Source organism: Populus euphratica, unplaced genomic scaffold (assembly GCF_000495115.2).
Source record: "Populus euphratica unplaced genomic scaffold, PopEup_1.0 scaffold34.1, whole genome shotgun sequence".
Taxonomy (NCBI): Eukaryota; Viridiplantae; Streptophyta; class Magnoliopsida; order Malpighiales; family Salicaceae; genus Populus; species Populus euphratica.
The window spans coordinates 473,221-500,247 of NW_011499883.1; the positions used below are offsets into that span (position 1 = coordinate 473,221).

The 27,027-nt window shown below is 30.8% G+C and overlaps 2 protein-coding genes and 1 pseudogene across 2 annotated transcripts; 1 reads left to right on the top strand and 2 right to left on the bottom strand.

Moving 5' to 3' along the window:
- The first annotated feature begins 6,019 nt into the window (after positions 1 to 6,019).
- Positions 6,020 to 8,948, top strand: LOC105129768 (myb-like protein X). The gene is made up of 2 exons (XM_011031977.1): positions 6,020 to 6,219; positions 6,951 to 8,948. Exon 2 carries the CDS (start codon positions 6,984 to 6,986, stop codon positions 8,715 to 8,717), a length of 1,734 nt encoding a protein of 577 aa, XP_011030279.1. The 5' UTR covers positions 6,020 to 6,219; positions 6,951 to 6,983; the 3' UTR covers positions 8,718 to 8,948.
- A 69-nt stretch (positions 8,949 to 9,017) lies between these two features.
- On the bottom strand, positions 9,018 to 11,398 carry LOC105129770 (uncharacterized). The gene is made up of 2 exons (XM_011031978.1): positions 10,521 to 11,398; positions 9,018 to 9,894 (listed from the first exon to the last, which is right to left on the bottom strand). Exons 1-2 carry the CDS (start codon positions 11,135 to 11,137, stop codon positions 9,180 to 9,182), a joined length of 1,332 nt encoding a protein of 443 aa, XP_011030280.1. The 5' UTR covers positions 11,138 to 11,398; the 3' UTR covers positions 9,018 to 9,179.
- A 6,220-nt stretch (positions 11,399 to 17,618) lies between these two features.
- On the bottom strand, positions 17,619 to 20,091 carry LOC105129771 (aspartate--tRNA ligase, mitochondrial-like; annotated as a pseudogene).
- Between the last annotated feature and the right edge of the window lie 6,936 nt (positions 20,092 to 27,027).

Here is a 27,027-nt window from a genome sequence, read left to right on the forward strand (position 1 = left end):
TGCATTTATAAAACAAAACCAATTAATCTTAAGAAAATTTAACCTGAAGGAAGTGTCGGGAGGATAGTGAACAGACTAGAGAGCACATGTAGAACACAAGCTGCTCATGAGGCCATATAAAAAAACGAGTCATAATCAAATCCAACCTGAAGGATCTTGTGAGTCTCTGACAAACACTATCTAAGCATTGGTCATATGGTCATGAAGAATTGATCATCCGTCACCGTCACCATCTCTCATTGTCCCACTAAAACTGATATGTCCATTGCTTTCTAACCCTTTCTTCACTTCCACAGTTCGTCCATGCCAAAAAGATCAGAATTTTGTGCATCAGTATCAAACTCAAGTACCGGCTTGTCTCCTTGAGTGGCCCTCTCAAAAGTCCCAGCTTAGACTTTGTCAGGCCTGAACCGATCAGTTTTCGGGATATTAATTAACTGCTCGTCTTGGACCAATGGGCGCGCTCTCTGAGCAAGTGCACGCACTTCCTGGTCTCTCCTTTCCTTCTCCTTTACCATAATCTCATTATGCAATTTTGTTCTCATAGCAACATAAAGTACCTCGGCTAAGTTATTGAAATTAGGACTAATTCTTGCAAACCATTACCATAAGCTGTCAGACGGTTGGCATAGCCCCTGGAATTCTTCCATTTAGAGATGGAAGGCGGGATTTTCCAGTCCTGTATATTATTCACCTTGACAGGCCGAGAAGGGGACTGGATTACAGGCACAGGTTTCATACCTGACGCCTTCGGAACCCTCTTTATGTTTGAACTTGGCAGGTCAAATGGAACTATTGGCATCTCTACCATTCCCATGAATCTTTCTTTTGCACCTGATGATGGTTTGTGCTTGATATGACGTGGTTCACAGTTAAGCGACAGTGGTATAGTTCCTTAGCTTAACATTCACAATCTTTGCAAATGTAGCCTTTATCTTTTGCAAATCATCATCAATTCATCATCAAACAGACCAGACTCCATGTACAGTCCTAGAAGACAATAAGGATTATAGGACTTCAGTCCAGTCCTATACGCAGCAATTAAGGATGCAGAATCTTTTATGGGAACGCATAAAAGACAATATTGCAAAAGAAAATTTGGGTTGATCAAATTAATCAAAACAGTGATGGATATTTGCAAGGGTTGCTCGAGTATTGATAGAGGAGATTCGAACGAGTCCATGTACAACTCAGAATCCCTAACCAACTAAATCCCTAGCTGATTCAGTCTTGATAGGACTTCAGCCCAGTCCTATACGCAGCAATTAAGGATGCAGAATATTTTATGGCTACGCAACGCTGCATTAACCTGGGCTTCCCCTTTGTAGTCTTAGGGCTTTGCCGATAAGTTCATAGTTTCTTTTGGGGTGAGGCGGTGAGGCAAGAGAGCAGATTTAGGCCAGGTTTATTTTTATATTTCAAAAGAGTTTTTAAAAGAATTTGAATTTTTTTTATTTTTTTTATTTTAAATTAATATTTTTTTTATATTTTTAGATTATTTTGATATACTAATATTAAAAATAATTTTTTAAAAATAAAAAAATATTATTTTAATACATTTATAAATAAAAAATATTTTAAAAAATAACTACAACCACACTTCCAAATATATTTTTAAGATTTTAAAGAAATATAAAGTATTTGAAAAAGATAAGCAAAATTGTGGATTTTCTCATTTATTTTTTTCTGCCTCTCCAAATTCCAAGAGTCGAATGACTAATCACTTGATGCTAAACAGATGGATGTTAACTTGAAATAAATATTTAAAAAAAAATTCTGGATAAACAGTTGTAGTTTTTCTTAATCAACAACATGTGAAAAAATCCACCCATCTTACACCTTTGAGATATGTGCGTATATATATTATTCATATAATATGAAAATATTTTATTATTTTTATCATCATATATGTTCACCTAAGTGATTTAATTTTTTTTTTAATAATTAGAGTGTTTTTGTAGAAAATAGATATTTTTTAGTTAATTTTATATTTTTCAATTTTTTATTCAATATTATTATGCTTTTAAATTTTTCTATTAAAAGAAAAATAATTTTCCTAGTTTATTTTTTCTATTCAATATTATTAGGATTTTTTTATTTTTTTCTATATAAATGATTGAAATAGCCTTTTGGCAGGATGAACTTTGATAAATAAAAATGGAATATTTTGAGTATTTCTCTATAGTTATGATATTCTTTATTTTTAAAGGTTTTAACTTGTAACAATTTATATTATTCTTTGCTCATATCTGTGCCAATTAATATCAAAGTTTAATAATTCTTGGTGATTTTGATTAGAAGACATAAAGGATGTGCATTATAGCTTATTAATTTCTAATAATTAGTTATTGTGTGTTGTTAAATAAACATGTTTAGAATAAATCACATAATAGATCATGGTTATGTAAAAAGGGGATGAAAGAGGTTTTCTCTTATCAAAAAGATGTTCTGAAACTACATACAATAACTAACTATTAGAAATTATGATGGAGCAGCTTTTATAAAAGTATTGTATTAAAGATCCATGATGGGGTTATCTGTATAAAAATATTGTGTTAAGAACCCTTGATAAAGTAATCTGTAAAAAAATATTAGGGACTTGCGATAAAGTAGACCACATGTAAAAAGATGTTTGTGGTGAATGACACTTTATGAATGGGATTTGAATTCGATGGTGAGTTTCTTCTAACCTGAAAAGATTTGTGCATGATTTTTTTTTTGGAAAAAAGCTATTTTTCTTAGTTAATTTTATATTTTATTATTTTCATTTTCCTATTTAATATTATTATTTCTTTTTTTTTAATTTTATATTTAAAAGGAATAACTTTTCTAATTTATTTTTCATATTTAGTGTTGCTAAGAGTTTTCAGTTTTTTTCTATATAAATGGTTGAAATAGCATTTGGCAAGTTGAGGCTTAGATGAATAAAAATAGAATATTTTAGGTGTCTTTCCATAGTTATAATGTTTTTGGTCTTTAAAGGTTTTAATTTATAACAAACATCATTATCCTTCACTCATATCTATATAAGATGGTATCAGAGCGTGAAAGTTCTAGTAGTTTTGGTTAGAGAATATAAAAACGTGTATCAAAGCTCATCAATTTCTAATAATTAATTATTTGTTGTTGTTGAATTAATATGGTTGTAATATGTCACAAACCATGATATGTTTGTGTAGAAAAGAAATAAAGAGGTTCTCCTGGTAAAATGACGTCTTAGAACCATAGTTATAAAACTCAATCTAATAGCTGGACTGGTCCAGATAAGGCAAAACATTGAGATAAGCAAAAATCCAGCAAAACCTGGTTGGCTTGTAATCACGGATGACCCGGCAAAACTTAGGTGAAACCTTTTTTTTTTCAAATGTATTTTTTCTCCTAGCTAAAGACCGTTTTGTATATACATTAGTTGATAATTAATTCTTTTTAAAGCTCACTATGTAAATACTAGAAGAATGCTTTATTTTTTCAATGTAGAATTTGAAACCCTTTAATATATATACTCTATGTTCATAAAAAAAAAACTTTTTTGGTTTAAATACTTCAACTAAAGGATAACATAATAACATAGTATTTTTTCAATGTGGGATTAAAAACCATTTGAAATAATATTTTAAACTTCATTATTTATAACACATATAGCTTATATTCATATAAATTGTTTTTTAATTTTTTCATATTAAATATTAAAATTTAAAAAAAAATTAATTTTTTCGGGTTGATTCAGGTCAACCTGTGTAACCCAGGACCCGGATCCTTGGCCAGATCAACCCCCAAGTCGGGTCTAATAACTATGCTTAGAACTAATGTGTTATTTTTTTATTAGTTATTGTTATTTAAAATCTTGATGGTGAGATCCGCATTGGAGCAACCCAAATAAAGGTGATGTATTAAAAATCCATGATGGGGTGGCCTTGCATAAAGGTGTTGTGTTAGGGACATATAAGGAGGTGATTTACATGAAGGTACTAGAGAATCGTGATGAAGTGTGCCACGTATAAAAGGATGTTTGTGATGGATATGGTTTCTGATTGAGGTTTAAACTTAATGACGATTTTCTTCTAACTTAGAAAGACTAATGCAAGAGCTTTTTTAGAAAAATAAATATTTTTCTTAGATAATTTTATATTTATCTTTCAATATTATTATGTTTTTTTTTTAAATTCTTATTTAAAGGAAATAATTTTTCTAAAAAAAATTCTTATTTAAAGGAAATAATTTTTCTATATTATTTTCTCTATTCAATATTATTATAGTTTTCTAGTTTTTTTTATATAAAGGATTGAGATAGCCTTTTGGTAAGCAAAGACTTTGATGATTAAAAATTAAATATTTTAGGTGTCTCTTCATAAATATAATGTTCTTGTTTTCTAAAGGCTTTGATTTGTCACAAACATCGTTATCCTTTGCTCCCGTTTGTGTCATTTGATATCATAGTCTAACGATCCTTGGTGGTTTTTGTTGAAGGACTTATAGGGTTTATAATAGAGTTCATCGATTTCTGATGATTAATTGTTATGTGTTATTGAATAACTATGATTGTAAGATGTTATAAACAAGATGTGCTTGTATAAAAGGAGATGAAGAGTTTCCTCTTCAAAAAAAAAAAAATCTAGGAATTAGTGTGTTATTAATTTTTGTATCGGTTGTTATTATTGAAAATTTTGATGGTGAAATCTATAATGGAGCAACTCACACAAAAAGATTATATTAGGGATCCATGATAAGACAACCCATATAAATATATTGTGTTATGAACTTATGATGAAATAATCTATACAAAGATATTAATGATCTATGATGGAGTGAATTATACAAAAAAAAATATTCATGCTGAATAATAATTTCTGACTAAGATTTGATTTAAAGAATGGGTTTTTTTAACTTCGAAACGACTAATGCATGAGGTTTTTTTAGGGATATATATATATATATATATATATATATATATAATTTTTGATATTTTTCTATTCAATATTGTTATTTTTTTTATTTGAACAATTACTCCTTTAAAAATAGGATTTGGACACTCCATCCTCTCCTTACATGGTTAAAAACAAAATCGTCCCTCTATCCAGCTTTGCAAGCTCATCGAATGAATCAATTATTTAGCTGCTAATTGAACTGATCAACTTCATTAATTAAAATATCAAAACAAAAAGTCATCGATTGATAAAACTAACCCCATAAAAGTTGTGACAAAGAAGAGGACGGACCTCCTCCATTTAAAATCAATCTCTTGATTCAACTTTCTTTTATAATATCCTGAATTAAACTAATCCAACATTATTTTATTTGAAAAAAAACAAAAACAATCCAACATAAATCATATAAGATTCTTAACAAAATAAAAATAATGTAAAAAACGAGTTGCAATATAATTGCCATGTAATTTACTAGACGGAGCCTTGATTCGACCACCCTCCCCTTTGTCGCAGCGAGTGGAGCCGGCAGCGGAGTTTCCTAACCATAAAACATGAACCATGATTCTCGTTACTTTTTTATGCCTTAAATTGTAAAGTATGTTTTGGTCCTATGGTCTTATTAATATTTCACTTCGAATCCTATTTTCTTAATGTTTTTCAAAATCACCTCTCAAGTTTCCAAAACATCTAATAACGGCCTCATGTTAAAGTTTTTTTTTCCCCTAATTAGAAAGTTCACAGACACCGAACAGATTAACGAAAAAATTAATTAATATACAACTCCAAGCAACTGTTTCAATAATACAATAACAATATTTTTTATATTTTTTATTTCTCTCATTTTGTTCTTATTCTTTCCTCATAAACTTCAAACACTTAGACCAGGAGAAAACACTAATAAATTTTGGTAGGTTTTGTTATAAAAAAAAACCCAAAATTTTAATAAAACAAAGATAGAGCATTTTGAGAGGAAAAAGAGAGAGAGAGAGAGAGGTTGGAATAGAAAAGAAAGAAAGAACATCTCAATTAGAACAGTGTTTAAACTATATGGACCAAATGCATTTGTCCCTAACTCTGATCACCTATTTATCAGATCCCATCTGTACTTTAGCAGTACCGAAGGCTCGAAAAAAGTATAACAAGTTGGAATATAATATAAGTGAGGGAGAAGAAACTTGGGAGAAACTTCATGGCTTTATATCTATTCATCTAGGCCATTTAATCCACTCAAACCGTATCTCCCACTTTTGCTGACACAATAAGTACTCTCTTGCCTCACGGTCTCCATTCCCAGGTACTTCATTGCCTAGTTTTAACTGTTATTTTATTTGTATTCGGTAGCACTGCATTTGCAAGTAGCTTTGCACTGCTTATGTTTCTAATTTTGCTGGATTTGTTTGCATTTGTAACTGTTAAGTGTTTTGGCTGATGGGTTTTGATTTTGAATGTTAATGGATTAGATTTTGGTTGCTGATTTGTGGGTTTTGCTTGTTGAAGGGGTTAGGTGCTGTTTTGTTTCTGGATTTTATTTTTCTGTTTAGGGTTTTCTAGGGGCTTTCACTTTGTTTTACTGAAATTATTTTGTTGGATTTGGTTAATGGTATTAAATGAATCAATAGCGAAGTAAAGAAATTTGTGTTATTTCCACTTGTTTTAACTGTTCCAGTCCTGGCATGGAAAATGGTTGACTGATCAAAGAATGGTGAAATATGTTTCTTGTCTCTTATTATTGTTTTTATCCCCTCTTCTGACTTCAGTAGTCGATTTAAACAGAGCAGAGCGGCTCTTATGATTAGGGTTCCATAACCAAAATGATTTTTCTTGGGAGTTTTTGGAAGATTTGATTGATTGATGGTTCAAATTAAAGTAGGTCAAAACTTAACTATATCAAAATTAACTTTTGGAGTTGTAAAAAAGAACAAGCAACAATAACATTGGTAGATTGATTTCTTATTTTTATCGTACTGGTAAAGTATATGGAGTAGATTTGGATTGTGACTGGTTTCTGACATACTATATGTTTAGGGAGGAGATCAGAGCTGTAAATTGGAGTTGATCATGATCAAGCGGTCACCAAGTAGAAACCCCAGATCCAAAGGAATCAAGGCAAAACATGTTCTTCAGATTTGTTTGTTGCTTGGTGTCTGCTTCTGGTTGATCTACCAAGTCAAGCATTCCCATGACAAGAAGAAGGAGCTTGAAGGAAAAGATGCGGGTTTCTCTCAAAAAACACTAAGCCATGATGTGCTTCCGAAACTTGGGAGGAAAGACCCCCATCCTGGTTTGCAAGACAAAACTAGTGAGAAAAACGAGGAAGAAGAGGAAGAAGACAATGGAATGGACGAGGAAGGAAATAAGAAGGAAGAAAATAGGCATGAAAAAGAGGATGAAGAAGAAGGAGGGCAAGAAAGGGGAGGAACCAAGGGTGATGAGGTGGAAAGAGAAGAAGAACATATGCATGAAGAGGATGAAAAAGGAGGAGAAGTCACTGATCATTTAGAGAAAGAAAAGGAAGAACAAATTGAGCATGAAGAAGATGAGCGAAATGAAGAGGCAAACAGTGAAGAAAACAACAATGAGGGCAGAGAAGTTGGAGATGATGAGGTAGATGAACATGACCGAGAGAAAATAGGAGAAGCTGACCCTGATGGTGAATTTATGGATGAAGAGAAAGAGAGGGAGGATGCTGAAGGTGAGAAAAAGGAAAGCCAAGGCAATGAAGGCGGAGGAAAGGAAATTCAAGGTAATGAAGATGAAGACAGGGAAGTTCAAACAGACAATGAAACTCAATCAGAAGATCAGGATCATGATGGAGGTAAGAATTCCCATGTGGCCCGAGAGGAACATTACATGGCAGACGATGCTTCCAGTGCAGTGACGCATGATACCCAAATTATAAGCACTGAACCGGAGAAGGAAGGTCTGGAGAAATCAAATGAGAACTTGGCAGCAGCTGATTTGCCACGAGAGAAGCATTCCATTAATGATAACCCTTTGGATGTTGACGGGGATAAAAACAACTCAACGTCTCAGCTTGAACAAGCTGAAAATGGCCATTCTTTGAATGCAACAACTGATGAAAAGAAAAACGATGAGACCACTCCTGCCAATTCCGAGGATGAGTCACCTAACAACACAACAGTTACGGTGCTGTCCAGTGATCAGTCAGTATCAAGCAATAAGTCGACAGAAGTGAGTTCAGAAGCTGGTGATAAGCAGTTCAGTGAAAACCTTGAAGTTCCCGGTACATCCCAGCAAAATGGAATGTTGAATGTCTCCGATTCAACTCAAATTCGAAATGCAACAGTTGATGGTCATGTTACTGGAGACGTAGCCAACCTACAAACCACTCAATCGGAACAGGTTAATGATGGCATAATTTCTGAAGGTATCCAATCTGATTCTAATTCCAAACTCCTTGGTCAAACTGAGAACGCAAAGTCATCTGACAACGGCTCCTCAAACTCTTCTAGTAATTCAGAGTCTGGTGAATCTGATAAGACCATTAAGAAGCCTGAAGTAATAGCTGCAGAAGATGTCAATTCTGGGTTTTCTTCTGGAACAAATGAGACAACAGAAGCCACTCATGATGAGAACTCTGACACCATGCATGAATCAGGTGGAACAGATGAAAACACCACTACCACGAATGAGACCGGAGATGCAGTCATTCATGACCCTAATGATTCTTCAGATTCTTCAATTGGCCAAGACGAGAGAGAGGCTCGCATAGATCTGGGTACGCTGCCAGATATAGGAGGGGTTGACAGTGGAAATGTTGCAGAAGAGTGAGATTCCTCTGAAATGTCCCTGTGCTTGTGAGTGATGTAAAGTTTTAGTTACTTTTGCACTCTGTTTTGATTTTACACATGGGAGGGCTTTAGGGTGTTTCCAGTTGGCTATGAAATATTTATCAATGTTTAGAGAAGACGGCTTCAACTTTGCAGGCACGGTTAAATACGGACAGGGCATCACGAATGGGTTTAATTGTATAATTTATCAAGCCTTCTCTCTTTAGATCTTGCTCGATGTGCTGAATGGTATGGTGACTTGAGTTGGTGACTAGACGTTACAATGCTCATAGCACAAGAAAAAATAAAATTAAAAGAATAAAACCGTGCCTTGTCATTCCTCACTGTACAAAAAAATAATAATGCATAACATCCAGCTAAAAAACTGCTGTTAGTTATCTAATCCCTCTCAAACGACAAATTAATCTTCAAACAACCACCCCCCAAAAAAATAACTAACTAGTCAAACGACAAAACTCTGACTCTGTCTCAACTCTTTCCTTAGCTTACGAGTAAAGGATTTACAAGCATCCACACTTAGATCCACAGCTGCTGCTAATGCCACAAAGGCCGCCGCGTCCTCTGTGCAATTCACGTGTTGCACCCCTATCTCCACCTCTGGCTTACCACTTTGGTCATTACCATTGTTGACACTCGATTGCATTACAAAACCTTTGTACACAAACGGGGACAACAACCCAAACTCCGATCCGGACCACGATCCAGACCCGAAATCACAACTAGAATGTGGACTGCTTACTGGGGTGCTAACACTATTTGTCATGTCAATTGTAAACTTCCCTCCATTTTTAGCATTGATAACACAATTGACTAGTGTGGTGGTGGTAGGGGAGGCTGAAACAGAGTCATGTAGCAATTCAAAATGGTATCCTAAAGCATTGGCATTACGTTCACGCCATGCCTCCAGGCGGCCCCATGGTTTCCAAGTTCCTTGTGCTGGGTGAAGAATTAGCCATGCCCCGGGATTGGACCGACTAACATGGTTCGAACCCGGGGATGGTACAAAGGGTGTCACCATTGATGCCATAGCAACAGGCGATCCAGATAGGTCATGGATCGTGATTGACCATCCTTTTCGCTCTTTTGCTGATGGGCCTTTATCAGCTTCAAGGGAGGGCAGCCAATTTCTTGATGGGGCTGGTTCTGTCATTGATGGCCTGTGCAACAACAATGTAAGCAATAAAAAATCATTCCCAACTTATAAACAACAATGATCACGAACAAGACAGCAAAATATTGACTATAGTAACAAAACTCAAGATCCAAATTCTAGAAACTTGAAATGTTTTTCATGTAAGGGACAGAAATTTATTCTGAGATAACCATTTACAGTTTCTAATCCACATCAAAACAAATAGAGTCAAACAACTTTTGCTAACATAGTTGCCGTCAAAACAAGGTTTATGGGATTCGAAAAAGTCTTGAATATTTCTAGTTTTCTAAGACTATAGATGCATATTTGACCATACATTCAACGATCCTTTCAGTCAGTTTATGTCTAATTTTCTACTTCTGAAAACAAAAACCAATTAAGTGTTCAATAATAATTAAGTTTCTTCAGCGGCAACAAAAGAAAAGAAAAATAACCCTCCCTGTTTTCCCTTGATAACTTTCTCATCAGAAAAACCAATTAAGTGATTCAATAATAATTAAGTTTCTTCACCGGCAACAAAAGAAAAGAAAAATTACCCCCCCTGTTTTCCCTTGATAACTTTCTCATCAACCGAGCACCAAAACAAGTTACTAAGAAAAACAAAAGGTAATGATGAATCAGAAAACTCACATAGAAACCAAATTACGATCTCCTGGATTCCTCAAGCTGAACTTGCAAGTGAAAACCGCTTCCCTAACACTCCCTTGCACCTGAAAAACCTGAGGACTACACCCAGGATCTCCACCAAACTGGAATGCATATCTAGGATCGGGCTCAACTTTAACACACAAATAAAACTGTGTAGGTTCTCCTTTCTTGTTTTCTCCAATATCAATCCATTCATTATGCATAACACAAGGCCTAGACTCTGACTTTCTCATGTCCAAAGGCACAGTCACTCTCCCCAACATTTTCCCATCTTTCAATCCACAAGTAACCCCGTTGTCTCTAAGGTACACCTCAATCTCCAAATTCTTGGGTTTCTTGCAAGACAAAAGTTCATCAATCTGAGTCTTGTCAAGACTATAACATGCAGCTAACGAACTCGATAAAGGATTGCCTTCTGGTTTTTGATTTTCTTCTTGTTTTTTATTGTTCACTAAAGGGATTGTAGCTTTTTGAGTAGGGAAATTCTTGAGCTTGATCTTGCAAAAACATTGTACACTTAACATAGAAGGTTTCGAAGAAACAGGAAACTTGAGTGCTAAGTTACCAACAAGGATCCGAACAAAAGGGCACGGATCCATTTCTCCTTTGAAAGATTAACAGTTTCTGAAAATGTTAAGTGAAGTGGTTGTTTTTATTGCTGCAGCGTGAGAGAGAAGGGGAGGAATGGTGGGTTCTTAGGAGGGAAGACATATAAGAGTTGCCGACTAAAGAGAGATGCAGAGGAAACAGGCTGTAATTTTAACTAGCTGGTTCTTTGTTTTTTTTTTTTGTGATGATAAAGGTCATACATGATGAGGTCAAGCTCAGCACTCACAGCTGGGAGCTCTTTTGTTTTTTCAGCTAAGAGGTATTTCGAGATGCATGTATTAATGGGATTTTTGCTGGTTAAGAATTACAGCTAGGAAGAAATTAATCATTAAGGAAAAGATATTTCACTGCGCTTAGATTATTTGGTTTAAATATTAGACTGTACACTCCTTATTGCAAGATATGATGAACGTTTTGTTTTCTGGCATAGGAAATAAAAATCTCAAAAAATACTCTTCTTGATTTAATTTAACTTTTGATTTACATTTTATTAAAGTAGTATTCAGAAACACAGTTAAAATTATATTTTTTATATTTAAAATTAATTATTTTATATTTTCAGATCGATTCAATATACTAATATTAAAAATAATTTTTTTAAAAATAAAAAAATATATCTTTTAAAAAAAAATATTTTAAACTATAATCTTTATCATTATCGTAAGCACCATCTAATTAAAAAAAAAAAAAAAGATGAATCGGTTTTAATTTTCCCGGTTTAGAAAGGGTTAAGGAAATGTAGATACGCAAGGTTGTCTTCTAAAATTATTTCCATGCTACGAACAAACTTCTTCATTCCAGCTTTCGCCGGAAAATTAAAATTAAAATTAAAATAAATTGTTTCAGTGAACTTTTTATATCCTCGTTTTTGTCAGGTTCGGCTTACTGAACAATATAGAAATATTAATGACGTGTGCATCTCAGGATGCGTGTCTCCTTAGCTCTACATGGTTCTGTAATGGCACACGTACGCTGATAGGAGAATGGAAAACTAGAAAAAATAAATTAAGGATCTAAATCAAAAACAAAAAAAGATTAGGGACTTTGATTAAGATTTAGAAAAATACCTAACCAATTAGAAGAAAAAAACAAAAAAAGCATCTTGCATGTTTTCTCTTAATTTAGGGCGGCAATCAAAATTGCTAATTGCGTTAAAATGTATGTGAGATGATATAAATTACGAGAAAATATGGTTAATTAATATACTCCATAGCAGCGTTTTTATACATGTTAATTAATGATGATGTGCTCGTATTAATTATTTTTCTAGTTTTTAAGGTGAATAGTTTAAAGGTTCCGCTCTCCATCATGCAAACACAAAAGTAAAGTTTTAAAAAATTAATATTTTGTTTGTTTTTAGTTTTTTAAAAAATTTAAATTTTTTATTCTTTTTACTTTAAATTAATAATTTTTTAATATTTTCAGATTATTTTAATATATTGATATCAAAAATAATTTTTAAAGCATAAAAAAATATTATTTTAATATATTTATAAATAAAAAAATATTTTAAAAATAATCATAATTACACTTCTAAATACATTTAAGGTCAGACATTGTAATAAAAAAACCTTACAACATAAAAAAACTTGAACATCTTTAGAATCCACCCAAAAAATCAATTGATTATTTTAATTTCCCTATATATGATTAAAAGGGTTTACACGTATCATTACATAATTAAAACCTTGATTATACAAAGGATTGATGCGAGGACAGAGATCATCAAACGGAATATCAAAAGAATTATGAGTTGTCCATCATGAATCCCTGACAGGGATTACAATAATGAAGGGTGTATGATTACTTATCAAATGCAGAATAGATAAGGAAAATTATTATAGTGTGGTGGAGGTATCTGATTATTACCCTGCAAGTCAGAAAATGCATTGGTGGCAATATGCTGGTGTGGTGAGCTGGCTCACACTGCCCAGCCCGTACACTTAGATACTAGATGCCAGCAAAGCGCATCTCTGTCAATAATTATTCGTCTTCCTCTTACTACACGACAAAAAATCGCTCAGTAACTGTCATTTATTCCCTCGTTATGTTTTTAGCCCCTATGTAATTTTTATTCTAGTCAATCTTGCTCGGATACGTGACTCATCAATTGCACAGACATTCATGCCAGATCTGCAATCTTATATTTTGCTGTACATTGGTCACAGTTTTGCACAGTAATTGTGATGGGATTTTCTTGAAGCCTAAATACGGGATTTGGTACAGCGCCTTGATTAATCAAGATATTTTTTCATCATTATTTTTTTTTTAAAATAATTTTTTAATGTTTTTAAATAAATTATTGAAATTAAAAATAATTTTTCAAAAATAAAAAATATTTTAATATAATTTTAAATAAAAAATTTTAAAAATAATATTTAACACGTTATCAAATAAACTCTAACTAATTTATAAATAGATTAAAATAGTATTTTTTATTTTTTAAAATTTATTTTTAATATTATTACATTAAAAATATTTAAAAACAACAACAAAATTAATTCTTTACAAAAATCACAGCTCTCGAACTCATTTAATGAAACAATTAAAACCCATGATTTCTTGTTTATAATTTGCTAACTTAATAAATGATTTAATTTGTTAACTATAATTGATTTATAAAGTCATTAGACTAAATATTATTTATGCCTCTACACAAAAAGAAAGAGCCCGTCACAATTCATAAATGCAGGAGGCAAGTCAAGGCACGGTTTTTTTTTTTTTTCCCTCATCATCCGGTGCGATATTTGAGGGACATGTCGCATCAGAACTGGAGCACAGCTGTGGCCACTTAAGACTTGGGTCGGACGGTAGTTTGACTCCGACCTTACCCCCAAGACAACAAAAAACTGGACAACCTTTGCTATGGGACCCACAAACAGCCATCTCTCCACTCACGTTGCCTGATTTTTTGTGGCCTTTGGGCAGTCCCTATCGAATCCACCTCCCCTTCCCATTAGAGAGAGATTTTTTTTAGCTGTTTTTAGAAATGCGATTAGAATTATTTTTAAAATATATTTTTTTTATTTTAAAATATATTAAAATAATATGTTTATTTTTTAAATTTATTTTTGATATTAATGCACGATAATAATCTAAAAACAGTAAAAACAGGTAATATAAAATAAAAATTAAAAAATTAATTTTTAAAAAAACATTTTTTAAAATGCAAAAATAAATAGGGATTTTCACCCTTTCCTTTCAACTTGTTCTTCTGTTCTTGTTTGGTGGGACATTGAATCTTTGAATTGCATCACACGTGCAATTCCTTTTGTGTTTCTCGTTCTTGCCTTACCTTTACTTGGCCAAAAGAAAACGGTGGCACCACCTTGTGAAAGTGGTGGTTGAGAAGACAGATATTGACAAGCTATGATCAATACAAGATTATTCCCTGACGTGGCATGATCATGTAGCTGACGCTGCTGAATAGGTCTTGATTTAATGAATTCCTGGCCGGATTATTAACGATGAAGGAAGCTTCAAGGCGCAGAATTTATGGCTTGTGGGTGTGGCTTCTTCACAGGCAAGATAGAATAAAAATCTCCCCCTCAATGGGGTCTTGTAGCGGTCCATTCAAAGCCGCCTGCCCTGTATATGCCCTTTCGTTCCTTTTTTCACAATGAAAAAAATGTCTGGTTATATTTTATTTTAATAGTCTTGAATCTTAATGCGGTAAAAAAATAAAAAATAAAATAAAAACCTTTGGATAAATCTTATTTGACCAGCCTCTTGTTATCCACGAGTGAATGCGCTCACCTATAATTCGATAGACGAGATGTTTTGCAACATAATTCTAGAAATTCGTTTTGATAAAATTAACGTTGCCTGCTTTCTTCTGTTCCGAAATTTAGACTCCTTTTGAAGATGAACTGTGTGAACAGAAGAATCACTTATTCACACTGGTGTTTGTGACAGAAAGAGCAAGCAATTTAAACTGAACGGTTTCAATTTCTAAAATTTCCTTCGGTGATTTGCTACTAGTCACTCGTTCAACTGAATTCTAAAACAAGCGAGCCGCTGATATCATGCGAGTAACTAATCACTCGTTCTTCTGAATTCTCCAGGAGCTGGATAACTAAAACAAGCGAGCGGTGATTTGCTACTAGTCACTCGTTCTGCTGAATTCTCCAGAAGCTGGATAACTAAAACAAGCGAGCCGCTGATATCATACGAGTAACTAGTCACTCGTTCTTTCTTCTGAATTCTCCAGGAGCTGGATAACTAAAACAAGCGAGCCGCCAATATCATGCGAGTACCTAGTCACTCGTTCTTTCTTCTGAATTCTCCAGGAGCTGGATAACTAAAACAAGCGAGCCGCCGATATCATGCGAGTATCATATCTGAAAGAAAAAAAAAATTATTGGAGACTTATTATTATTTTATTGTGGACATCATCCACTACTAGAAAAGCTCGTTGAGACCCTCAGAACCCCAACTACGTGATGACATTAAAAAAAAAAGTTGTATGAGTTGTTAGAGTAATATTATGAAAAAAAACCTTAAGAAAAAGAAAGTGATTGGCAACCAATATTCAATCATTGAATTTTATTTAACTTAAAATTCAATTTTATTTTTTAAAAATAAACCTAATAAATAAACAAATTAAAAAAACTCAAATCAAATAAAAATAAAGGATAAAATAAAAAATACAGAAAGTTGGAAATAATTTAAGCCCAATCTTCGATTAATTAAATATTAAAGGATAAAATTAAAAAAATAAAATTAATAAATAATAAATAAAACAAATAAATTCTGAGCAAACTCCCTAAAAATGAGCTAATTTTTAAAACTTGCAACTCGTGAAATTTTAGATATTAACTTAACAAAAAAGCTAAAATAAAAAAAAATTAAAAATGGAAGGATGGCACCGAGTATAAAAACAATAAAAAAAATAAGAGTGAAATCTAATAGGAAAAAAAATAATGACGATGAAATCATAAAAAAAGTATTTTAAATTTTATATATAATAATTAAAAAAATAAAGATCAAATATAACAAATCAAGAAGAAAAATGAAGATGAAACTAAATTAAAATTCAAACTTCATTAATTATTAAAATAAAGCAAACAATAACAAAAAAAATAAACTAAAAAAAAAAAAAAAAAAGTTTAATGGCTGTTGTGAAAAATTACAAGGCGAGCTTAGCTATGCTCGTGCCGCCTTTTTATAAAATACACATCAAACACCATCCTAAAATGAAAATTTTGCTCATTATAACTTGTCACATCGTTTAAATACTGCAGACTAGTTGAAGTACCTATACATGCACAACACATGTTAGATTTTTTTAATTTCTTTTTCTATTTAGTAAAATGAACTCAACCCGTTTTATTAATTACAAAAAAAAAATTATAAACAAAATGTCAACATTACCCTTTAACATATGGGTTAAATTATTTGAACGAAGGTGCAAAGGTTTTATTACTATTCATTTGCAATAAGAATCACGTAAAGGCCTCCAAGCACCAGTTAATTTTCTTTTTATTTCGAGGGTAAAAAGATTATGTTACTATGCATTTTAATTTTAAAAGACAAAAGTAACCCTCAATCAAAGATATAAAAGCCATTTCTTTAAAAGGCATTTAAGTAACTTCACCATACAATTGAAACGTAAAAATACCAGCCTTGTCCCCAATCAATCAAAGAACACCAAAATTTTCTCAATGCAAAAACTATTTTACCCTTAAACACATAGAAAAGAGTGTTTTTCAAGGCCAAGAAGAAGAAAGCATTGTTCCTATCTATTAGATATGAACAATGCTTCCCTCATCTCTTGTGGTTTTTATTTTAATTTAACTTATTTTATATATACAATTCTAAAATTTTCGGTGGTGGTGGGCGTGCTTTTGGGGCGAGGCATGGGCCATAAGATGGTGTAGCTTAGTAATAGCTATTTGTTATTCTTGGGGATTCAAGGTACTGGGTAGGAACTCAGTAGTGGGTGGTTGGGCTTTAAAACCAATCTACAAAGGTCTATAGTCTGTTCTATTTTCAGTCTCAATGGTCAATCATTCAATAAAATTCCGATCAGGCGCCCCAAAAAAGAGGCTGTTGTTCGTCCCATCACATGCTTGAAATCAATCTGCAAAGGCCTGTATATAAATTCATCTGAAAGAAGATGAGAATGGGCTAGTAGAGCTTTCCGTGGTGATGAATCCTCCGTCGTGCAGCTATTTGACTGTACTAGGCTATATATATTTAATAGATTTTACTAGAATATCAGCACGTGTTATATTATCTTTTTTAATATAAAAAAATATTTAATTATTGCTAACATTTTTTAGAAAAACAAATTACTCTATAAGTGGATTAATTTAGTATAATTTAATTGACTTGCTAGTTTAAAAGTAACCAGGATGAGTAATAAATATACAATTTAATTAAAAAAATTTAAAATAATAGTTTTTTAATATTAAAACGACAATACATTTAATTTATCAAATCCTTAATTACGAGTCATAAAATTATACAAGAAAACTCCTGCACCTGGCATGATAAATGAAACTCATTATCCACCGGCAATGCCATCTGTTACGCTGCTAATATACAACACTCAAACTTAAATAAACTAAGAACTTGAAAGGTTTTTCCATTTAAAGCCAAGAGAAACTAATGAATACTAAAACATAGTCAGAGGAAAGAAAAATCATCAAAACCTGATAAATCTCATTTACAATTAGCAAAACCAAAATGATTATTAGCCCACCATTTTTGTTTTTCCTTTCTCCATACTGCTCTGCCTTTTATATATGTCTTCTTCTAAAAATACTAGTCAGAAAATCATAGGAACCATAAAGCAAGTTCTACGAACCTTTCGAATTAAATCTTCATTGAGTCTCAGAATATCCTCCATGGGAGTGAATGCCAATTCCATATCTAACTAGGTGAACTCGGGTTGTCTATCTACCCTTAGATCTTCATCTCTAAAGCATCTGGTTAGGAAGAAAAAGAAAATCTTCATCCCTTGTCATATGAAACTCAAGCCCAGGTAAAGCTCACTTGCTATGTGTATACAACAAAAAAATATATATGATGAAAAGTATTGCCAAAGGAGAAAAGTGAGAGCATAATTGAATAGCACAACACCACAATCATATCACAATACCAAACATCCAGGAAGAGAATTTACCTTGCTATTTGATAATATTTGTCAAAACTAGAGACCATTAACATTTGCTTAAAGAGTTGTGGACTCTGGGGTAAAGCATAGAAGGTTCCTGGCTTCAAATGGAAATTAAAGTGAATCGGAGCCATGCAAAGCTTGAATAAAGTATTATGAATTAAGGGGCAAATGATATCATTCCATCCATCTAATTTAGTTATTCAATTTGTCCACATTTTTTCCAATAGAACTCCAATACCTCACCAGGATAATCCCATATTCAACATATAAAACCAGTACACGTTACACAGTTGACAATTTTGAAATTGACATTCAGCGGAGTAAATCTCTCTAGCAGTTGAGATGTAAATATTGTTGAATTCAGAGATTTTGTATCCAAACTCCAAAAGGCATCATATTACACTTGAGTGGCTAGCTAATAAATCCCAAGGTACCTGAATTCTTGAAGGCACTAAATAATCCCGGGCACCTTCTGGAGTAGATCTAGAAAGTATGGGGGTCTCAATCTAGCCTTGTAACCATGCAAAAGGTCAGGATCAAAACAACATACAAACATTATCTAAAACCCTGCAAACAAAGCAGAACATAAACAAACTAATAGACGGCGCATCAAAATTTGTATCCTGTACCTCCACAAAACCCTGAACATCCTCAAGATATCTTCTAATGAGTTTCACCACCCTGTGCCTCAGCATAATGTTAGAGCTCATTTGCTGCCGCCGTAAGTCAAGGCATCGATATCTATTTACAAGCATTTAGCTTCCTTTAATCAACAAAACGCCAAGAAATATAAATCAATGAGGTGCATAAATGCAATAGGTTGACATGTACCTCAAACGAATCTCCTCCTTAACAGAATCCGTAGCATCGTCTACTGTAGTAACTAAAAACGGCAACTTTGCTTTCACTGCATTCAACAATTGAGCATGCTCCGCAACTACCTGGCACACATAATCAACATTCCAAAGAAAACAAATAAAATGGAGGAGCAACTAAATTACCAACTAGAATGTTCAAGCTAAGCAGTGAGAACAAAGGAAATGGAGCCCAGCTAATACTACCTGAATAGAACCGGTTGCCATTTTCTTATTAACAGACTCAACAGGCCGAGACCGAACAACCCCTTCGACAACAACCACATACTCAACTCTCAAATCATTTATAATAGAATACGCATCAGGAAATTCATCAGGCAAAGTCGTAACCTTTAAAAAAAAACACAAAATCAAACTCATTCTCTACAGACTTCACCTGACAAAACACAATCACATTCCCATAAAGCAATATATTAGACGAATAAGAAATACCTGGACAATGCCAGTGTGGTCTCTGAGATTGAAAAAGGTGAGACCACCATGGACTCTGTGGAGAGCAACCCACCCACAGAGACGAACACGTGCACCGACATCATTGATGGATAATTGGCCGCAGAAGTTGGTACGAGAGACCCAGAGGAGGGTATCTTTTGGTTGTTGTTGTGGCTTGAGAATGGTTTCAGGGGAAGAAGTAGCAGCAGCAGAAAGAGCTACAAGGGTTCTTGTGTGTTTTGTTGAAAGTGATTTGGGAAAGTGATATTTGAGAAGAGTTTGGAGGAGAGGAAGAGAGTAGGGTCTGGTGGTGCGGAGATTGATATTAGAGGGAAGGATCGGAGAAGAATAGTCATGGTGATGGTGGGGTCAAACAAATGGCGTGGGAGTTTTGGAGAGAAAGGAGCAGAGGGTTTTAGGATTAAAAAAGATTGGGTTTTGACCGTCAGAGAGTGGGAGATCCGGAGCACGTGTGGCAGACAGCATCGAAGACTGAAGCGATAGAAACAGATTATTGTGGATTTAAGAAGTGTGAACTTTACGATCTTGCTTTTCACCAGATCAGTGAACTCGGATAAGTTTATGGGTAAAATAGTTCTTTAAATGTGATTCATTTGTTATTTTTATTTTTAACGGGGCTACAAAAATCTTTTTATTTCTTTAAAACATTGAAATACCTTCATTGCCTTTGAAAGTCAAAACAAGATCTTTTATTGTTATGAGCTTTTTTTTAAATATTATATTTTTTTATTATAAAATTACTAACTTATTCTTGGAATAAAATTTAATTTAGACTTGCTTTGGGGATATTTTTAAATTTTTATATTAAGTTTTACTTTATAACCATATTAGTAGATGAGTAAATTGGTATTTTGTATTGATGAAATATTATTAATTTTTTAAATTTATCAAATACATTGTATGTTTGTAGGTGAGTGCAGAAGGATTCTGTCAGGCTTCGATGATGTATACAACATCATTAAGCAATGAAAAATTATTTTTTATCATATTATTAGATTTCTTATGGTATCTTCTTTCTCTATCAATATCAACAATATATTAATGGTTTTTTTAAATGAATTTTTATAAAAAAAAAATCTCTTTCTTTGCTTTCCTACCTTGAAATTCATGCCAATTACAATTTTAAATATCCCTTTGTTAATGGTTTTTTTCTTTTTTTTTTATTGTTGATTGTTTTGTAAATTTATGCTTTGTATTTTAATTTTATTCTTCAATCTAATAATTTTTTTTCAAATTTGATCATGTTTTTTTCCCTTTATTTTTCTCTTATCTCTTTTATAGATTTTTAGTTGTTTTTAATTTTATCCTTTAGTTAAAATATTTAATTTATTGTTTTTTTTTAGATTTAATACTCATTTTTAGTGGTTTTTTTCTTTTAATTCTTTTGTAAATTTGATTTTTTTTTCGATCCAAAATTATTCACCCTTTTTTTTTAATTCTATTCTTGGAAATTTGATTTTAAAAATTTGGGCTTCATGGTTTTATCAAGTTTGATATTTCTAATCAAATGGTCCGGATCACGAGTTTTTTTTATCTAACATAGGTTCCTATAATTTTTTTTATGAATTTAGTTTTTTTATCTCATTACCCTATATTGATTTTTTTAAAAAAAAGGCTTCATTATTTTTTTTATTTTGCTTTTTATAGGGTTATTCTGATCTTATAAACTGGTTTATGGATTTAGCAAGGTATCCTCGCTAAGCTCACATCTTTCTTTTTCTTGTTTTTTTTCTATGAGATTTTTTTATGTTATTGATTTTTTTTAATCTCATCATTTAATATTTAATTTGTTAAGAATTGATCTTTGTGCTTTTTTTATATTTGGTAATTCCAATCTAATGGTCTCGAGCATAAAATTTATAAGCTAACAAGATTTAGCATCAATTTTTTTAAATTATTTTTTATCTCATAATTTGACATTGATTTTTATAAAAATTAAGCTTCATGATTTTTTTTATTTTTTTATATCGGATTTTCTTGATTTCATAACCTGACTTGTAGGTTTAGAGGGTTGACCTGAGCAAGCTCAAGTTCTTTTTTTCACTTATAATTGTTATTTTTTTTTATCCTTTTGTATGTTAGGATTTTATTTTTCAATTTCATATTGTAATATTTGGTGTATTAAGAATTGGATTTCAAGGTTTTTTCAAATTTGTTACTTCTAGTTAAAAGATTCGAATCATGAGCTTAATATGTTAACACGGGTTTAACATTTTTTTTTGTTTTTTTTTTTTCATTATTGCACTGGCTTAACATCAATTGTTTTCTAAAATTTCTTTTTTTTTTTATCGTTGATTGTTTTGTAAATTTATGTTTTGTATTTTAATTTCATTCTTCAATCTAATTTTTTTTTCTTCAAATTTGATCATGTTTTTTTCCCTTTATTTTTCTCTTATCTCTTTTATAGATTTTTAGTTGTTTTTAATTTTATCCTTTAGTTAAAATATTTAATTTATTGTTTTTTTTTAGATTTAATACTCATTTTTAGTGGTTTTTTTCTTTTAATTCTTTTGTAAATTTGATTTTTTTTTCGATCCAAAATTATTCACCCTTTTTTTTTAATTCTATTCTTGGAAATTTGATTTTAAAAATTTGGGCTTCATGGTTTTATGGTTTTACCAAGTTTGATATTTCTAATCAAATGGTCCAGATCACGAGTTTTTTGATCTAACACAAGTTCCTATAATTTTTTTTATGAATTTATTTTTTTTATCTCATTACCCTATATTGATTTTTTTTAAAAAAAAGGCTTTATTATTTTTTTTATTTTGCTTTTTATAGAGTTATTCTGATATTATAAACTGGTTTATCGATTTAGCAAGGTATCCTGGCTAAGCTCACATCTTTCTTTTTCTTTTTCCTGTTTTTTTTCTATGAGATTTTTTTATGTTATTGATTTTTTTTAATTTCATCATTTAATATTTAATTTGTTAAGAATTAATCTTTGTGCTTTTTTTATATTTGGTAATTCCAATCTAATGGTCTCGAGCATAAAATTTATAAGCTAACAAGATTTAGCATCAATTTTTTTAAATTATTTTTTATCTCATAATTTGACATTGATTTTTATAAAAATTAAGCTTCATGATTTTTTTTATTTTTTTATATCGGATTTTCTTGATTTCATAACCTGACTTGTAGGTTTAGAGGGTTGACCTGAGCAAGCTCAAGTTCTTTTTTTCACTTATAATTGTTATTTTTTTTTATCCTTTTGTATGTTAGGATTTTATTTTTCAATTTCATATTGTAATATTTGGTGTATTAAGAATTGGATTTCAAGGTTTTTTCAAATTTGTTACTTCTAGTTAAAAGACTCGAATCATGAGCTTAATATGTTAAGACGGGTTAATATTTTTTTTGTTTTCTTTTTTGTTTTCATTATTGCATTGGCTTAACATCAATTGTTTTCTAAAATTTTATTTAATTGGTCCACAGTGAAGCTTGAGTTATATAGCTAATGAAAAATAAAATTGAGAAATGTAAAAATAATTATAATATTGTTTGTTTTTAAGTTTTACCACTTGTTTTCAACCATATGAATTAAATTTCATTCATAGATGAAAATTTTATGTTTGTAATCATTTTGAATGTTAGGAGTTAAATTTTAAATAGAATTTAATCTTTAAAAATTATACATAATTAAATAAAAGATCAACCTTTTTTTCTACAATTCAAAAAATGAGAAATTTAATGTTAAAACTAGTTTTCTCAAAATAATTATCAAGGAATATTATGATGCTCATGGAGTAACTAGTGGCATCTTAATAATTACTTTCTAAACCCATTTTTTTAAGGAAAAAAAGATACAAGAAGGAGAGAGAGATTGCATATAAAGATATTTTTATTATTTTTTATGAGTCATGAGTTTTATTTTCTCTCACCTCTTTGTCTATATCTCCTTCTTCAATATAGGTCTAAGGAGTAAATAATAGGATGCTACTATTTACTCCTATATATCATAAAATTTCCATATTTATTTACTTATCTCTTTCTTTTAAAGACTTTTAATGAAATAAAATAATGATGGTGAGGGTAATATAAAAAATAAAATAAATTGAATTTCATATCTTTCAAACATGTGAATTGAACTTATTAATTGAATTCAAATTTAATTGTAAACTTAAATTCAATTAGAGTGTATAATTGGTTACAAAAATTTGATGTGATAAAATTTCATGAAATTAGTATTTGATTAAATGATAAGCTTCTTTGATTTATAGATGTCATTAAAAGAAACTAAAACACCTTATAAAATAATTGCAAATACATACTCGTAAACATTGTTTACTGAAAAAGTATAATAGTGTTTTTACCCCCACATCTAAAAAACTTAACATGTGCTTCTAAGAATTTTGAAATCGTTTCACATGACCTATTTGTCATTATCAGAAAGGGCAGAGACAAATAAGTATTTTCTCATCTTAATCATATAGTGAAATGATATTAATATTTTTAGAAGCAAAAATAAATAAACTTGGTGTCAATAAATATTTTTTTATTTTCACAATAGTTTTTTGGCTATTATAATTTAAGTGTGTGTGTGAAAAACAACCTTATATATTTCTATAAAATTATTAAATAAATATATTAAGCTTGTCTTTTCAAATTTGAATCAAAGAATAAAAAAAGTTTGGAGAAAATAAAATCCATGGATGTATAAATTTAGATATGGATACTAACTAAAGCTAAAACTAGTTGGGAAATTAATGTAATTATAGACTTATTAGCATTGTTTGCTGGAATAATATAATGACATATTTGTCTCTTTCATAAAAAAAAGCTTATAAATAGTTATTAGAGACATTATGGTTCTAAAAAGTGCAATTGTCATTTTCAAATTGATAATAAGCAATTATCTCTTTCTATTTCAAAAGCGCAATGAAAAGATATAAAAGCAACAATTTTAACAGTGGCATTACTGGTCAATTTGGTATTTTTAAAATGATTTTTTGGTTATTATCATGTGAGATAAGGGGCAATTTCATATTTGGACACATATAAAAAATCAAAAGCATTGTGAAATGACCTAAATACCTTAGGAATTTAGAAAAGGCCTTAAGGGGATTTTTCATCTTTTTCCAAAGTTTTTTTTACGTTAACATGTCAAATTAGGAGAAATTTGTATTTGGATAAATAAAAAACAAAAAAAAACAAGAGTATATGAAATTATCAGAGCATGTGTGGCTTTTCCTTACATCCAAAAATTCCCTTCCTTGTGTCGTTAGAAGTATAGTCATATCCTTTTTCTATTGACACAACACATAATATCTTTGATTTTTTGATTTAGACCCTTTTTGAGTTAGTGGGTTGATTGATTGGTTTAAAAATATTCTAATATTTTTTATGAGCTATTTTGAGGTTGAAAGGTTGAAAAATAAGTTTTTTAGGTAAAAAATAATCGCTCTTGATTTTTCAGCCATAATAATGGTGGCCAGAATCTTGGTAGATAGACAACACATAATCTAAAAAAAAAAAATACATGTGCGCATGAATGTGCTTATGTGAAATGCAACCTTATATATTTCTATAATGTTATTAGTTAAAGATATTAATATAGTTCTTCTAGATTTGTATCAAAGAATAAAAAAATATAGTTTCGACAAAACAAAATTCATGGATGTATAAATTTAGATATGAATATTAACAAAAGCTAAAACTAGTTGAGAAATTAATGTGGTTATAGACTTTTTGACACTATTTACTAAAATAGTATAATGAAGTATTTTCTCCTTCAATGAAAAAACCTATATTTAGCTATTAGGATAATTATATCTTTTTCAATTTCAAAAACTTAGTGAAAAGACCATAAAAGCAAAAAAATTGCATTAACATCTTTTTCACGAGGCACAATAGTCATTTCCAAATTGATCATGGATAATTATATCTTTTTCAATTTCAAAGACATAGTGAAAAGACCATAAAAGCAAAAAAATTCAATATTGGCAATATGGGGCAATTTTGTACTTTCAAAATGATTTTTTTTGTTATTATTATATGAGAGGATGGACAATTTTATATTTGGTCAAATATAAAAAATCAAAAGCACGATAAAATGACCCAGAAGCTTTAAGGGGTTTTTTAAAAAAAAATTTCAAAGGTTTTTCAATTTTAACATGTCAAATCAAGGACATTTTGTATATTTTTTTAAATCTTTTTTCAAAGGTTTTTTCAATTTTAACATGTCAAATCAAGGACATTTTATATTTGGCTAAATTAAAAAAATAAAAGGATAAAAGTGCATGACACAACTATAGCACATGTGGTGTCTCCATATGTTCAAAAATGCCTTTCATCATGTATATAGAAGCATCACCATTTTTCTCTTTTTGTTGATGCGGTATGTGTCTCTAGTGATGGTATAATTTATCGTTAGTAAACCTTTCTTTTTTTCCCCATTCTTGTCTCTCCTCGAGAATTACAACTTGATCATCTTAGTTGTTTGTATTTTAATTTTAATTTTTTTTCTTGGTCTTTTTGTATAAGTATTATTTATTTTTAATTGCATCCTTCAATACCAATTTACCATAAATTATACTCTCTAATTTGGACCTTATTTTTTGGATTTTTAATTTTTTTTCCTTGACCATTTTGTAAAAGTTTCACTGGTTTTTAATTTCATCATTCAATTCAAATTGATGGTGTCATAACCCAATTTTGGGTTCCCTAAAATTATATTCTTTTTTAAAAAAAAAATTAAAAAAAAATGAAAAAGGACAAGCAATTTGGTTGGCAAGAACAAGTTGAAAAGCGATTTAAAATGCATAAATGAGAGATGGAGGAAGCAAACTGGATCTTTGACAAAATTAGAAACTCGATTGCATCTTTGAGGGACCTAAATATGAAGGACAATGTAAATTCAAGGTTAACTTAAGTAAATATTAGACAAATTTATATAAAAATTAAGTTTGAGGGCTTAATTTGCATAAAAATCAAGGTTAACTGATTTGATTTAATCATGGGTCGGATTAAAATTCTAATTAAGTTTAAGAATTAATTTAGTCCAAAATTAAAATAATTAATTAAGTGTAAGGACTTAATTAGACTTTTAATTAGTCAAATAAAAAAAATTAATTAAGCGTGAGGACTTATCAAGAACTTAATTGATAAAAAAAATAAATTTGAAAGCCTAATTTCAATTTAATAGAGAAAATTAGAGTTTTAAAGGATCAAATTTAGTCTTTATAAGCTTAGTTGGATGAAATCAGAGGTGAAATTTTAAGAAAATCAAAGTTTAAATATCAATTAAGGGCTAAATTGAAGAAATCCAAGATCAAGAACCTCTTTGCAAAAGGCGCATGTATAGAAGGACTAAATTTGGTTAAAAGTAAAGGTAGATTTGAAGAAATTGAAAGTTTGAATGTTAATTGACATAATTGAAAATATCCAAGACTAGTGACCATGTTGAAAAAAGCAATAAAATCAAAGAGTC

What these genes read in the sequence shown, in the direction of transcription:
- LOC105129768 (XM_011031977.1), top strand. Translation starts at nt 6,984, where the DNA reads ATGATCAAGCGGTCACCAAGTAGAAACCCCAGATCCAAAGGAATCAAG.
- LOC105129770 (XM_011031978.1), bottom strand. Translation starts at nt 11,137, where the DNA reads ATGGATCCGTGCCCTTTTGTTCGGATCCTTGTTGGTAACTTAGCACTC. An exon ending in GATCGTAATTTGGTTTCTAT is followed by an intron (nt 9,895 to 10,520) that starts GTGAGTTTTCTG and finishes GTTGTTGCACAG; the next exon opens with GCCATCAATGACAGAACCAG.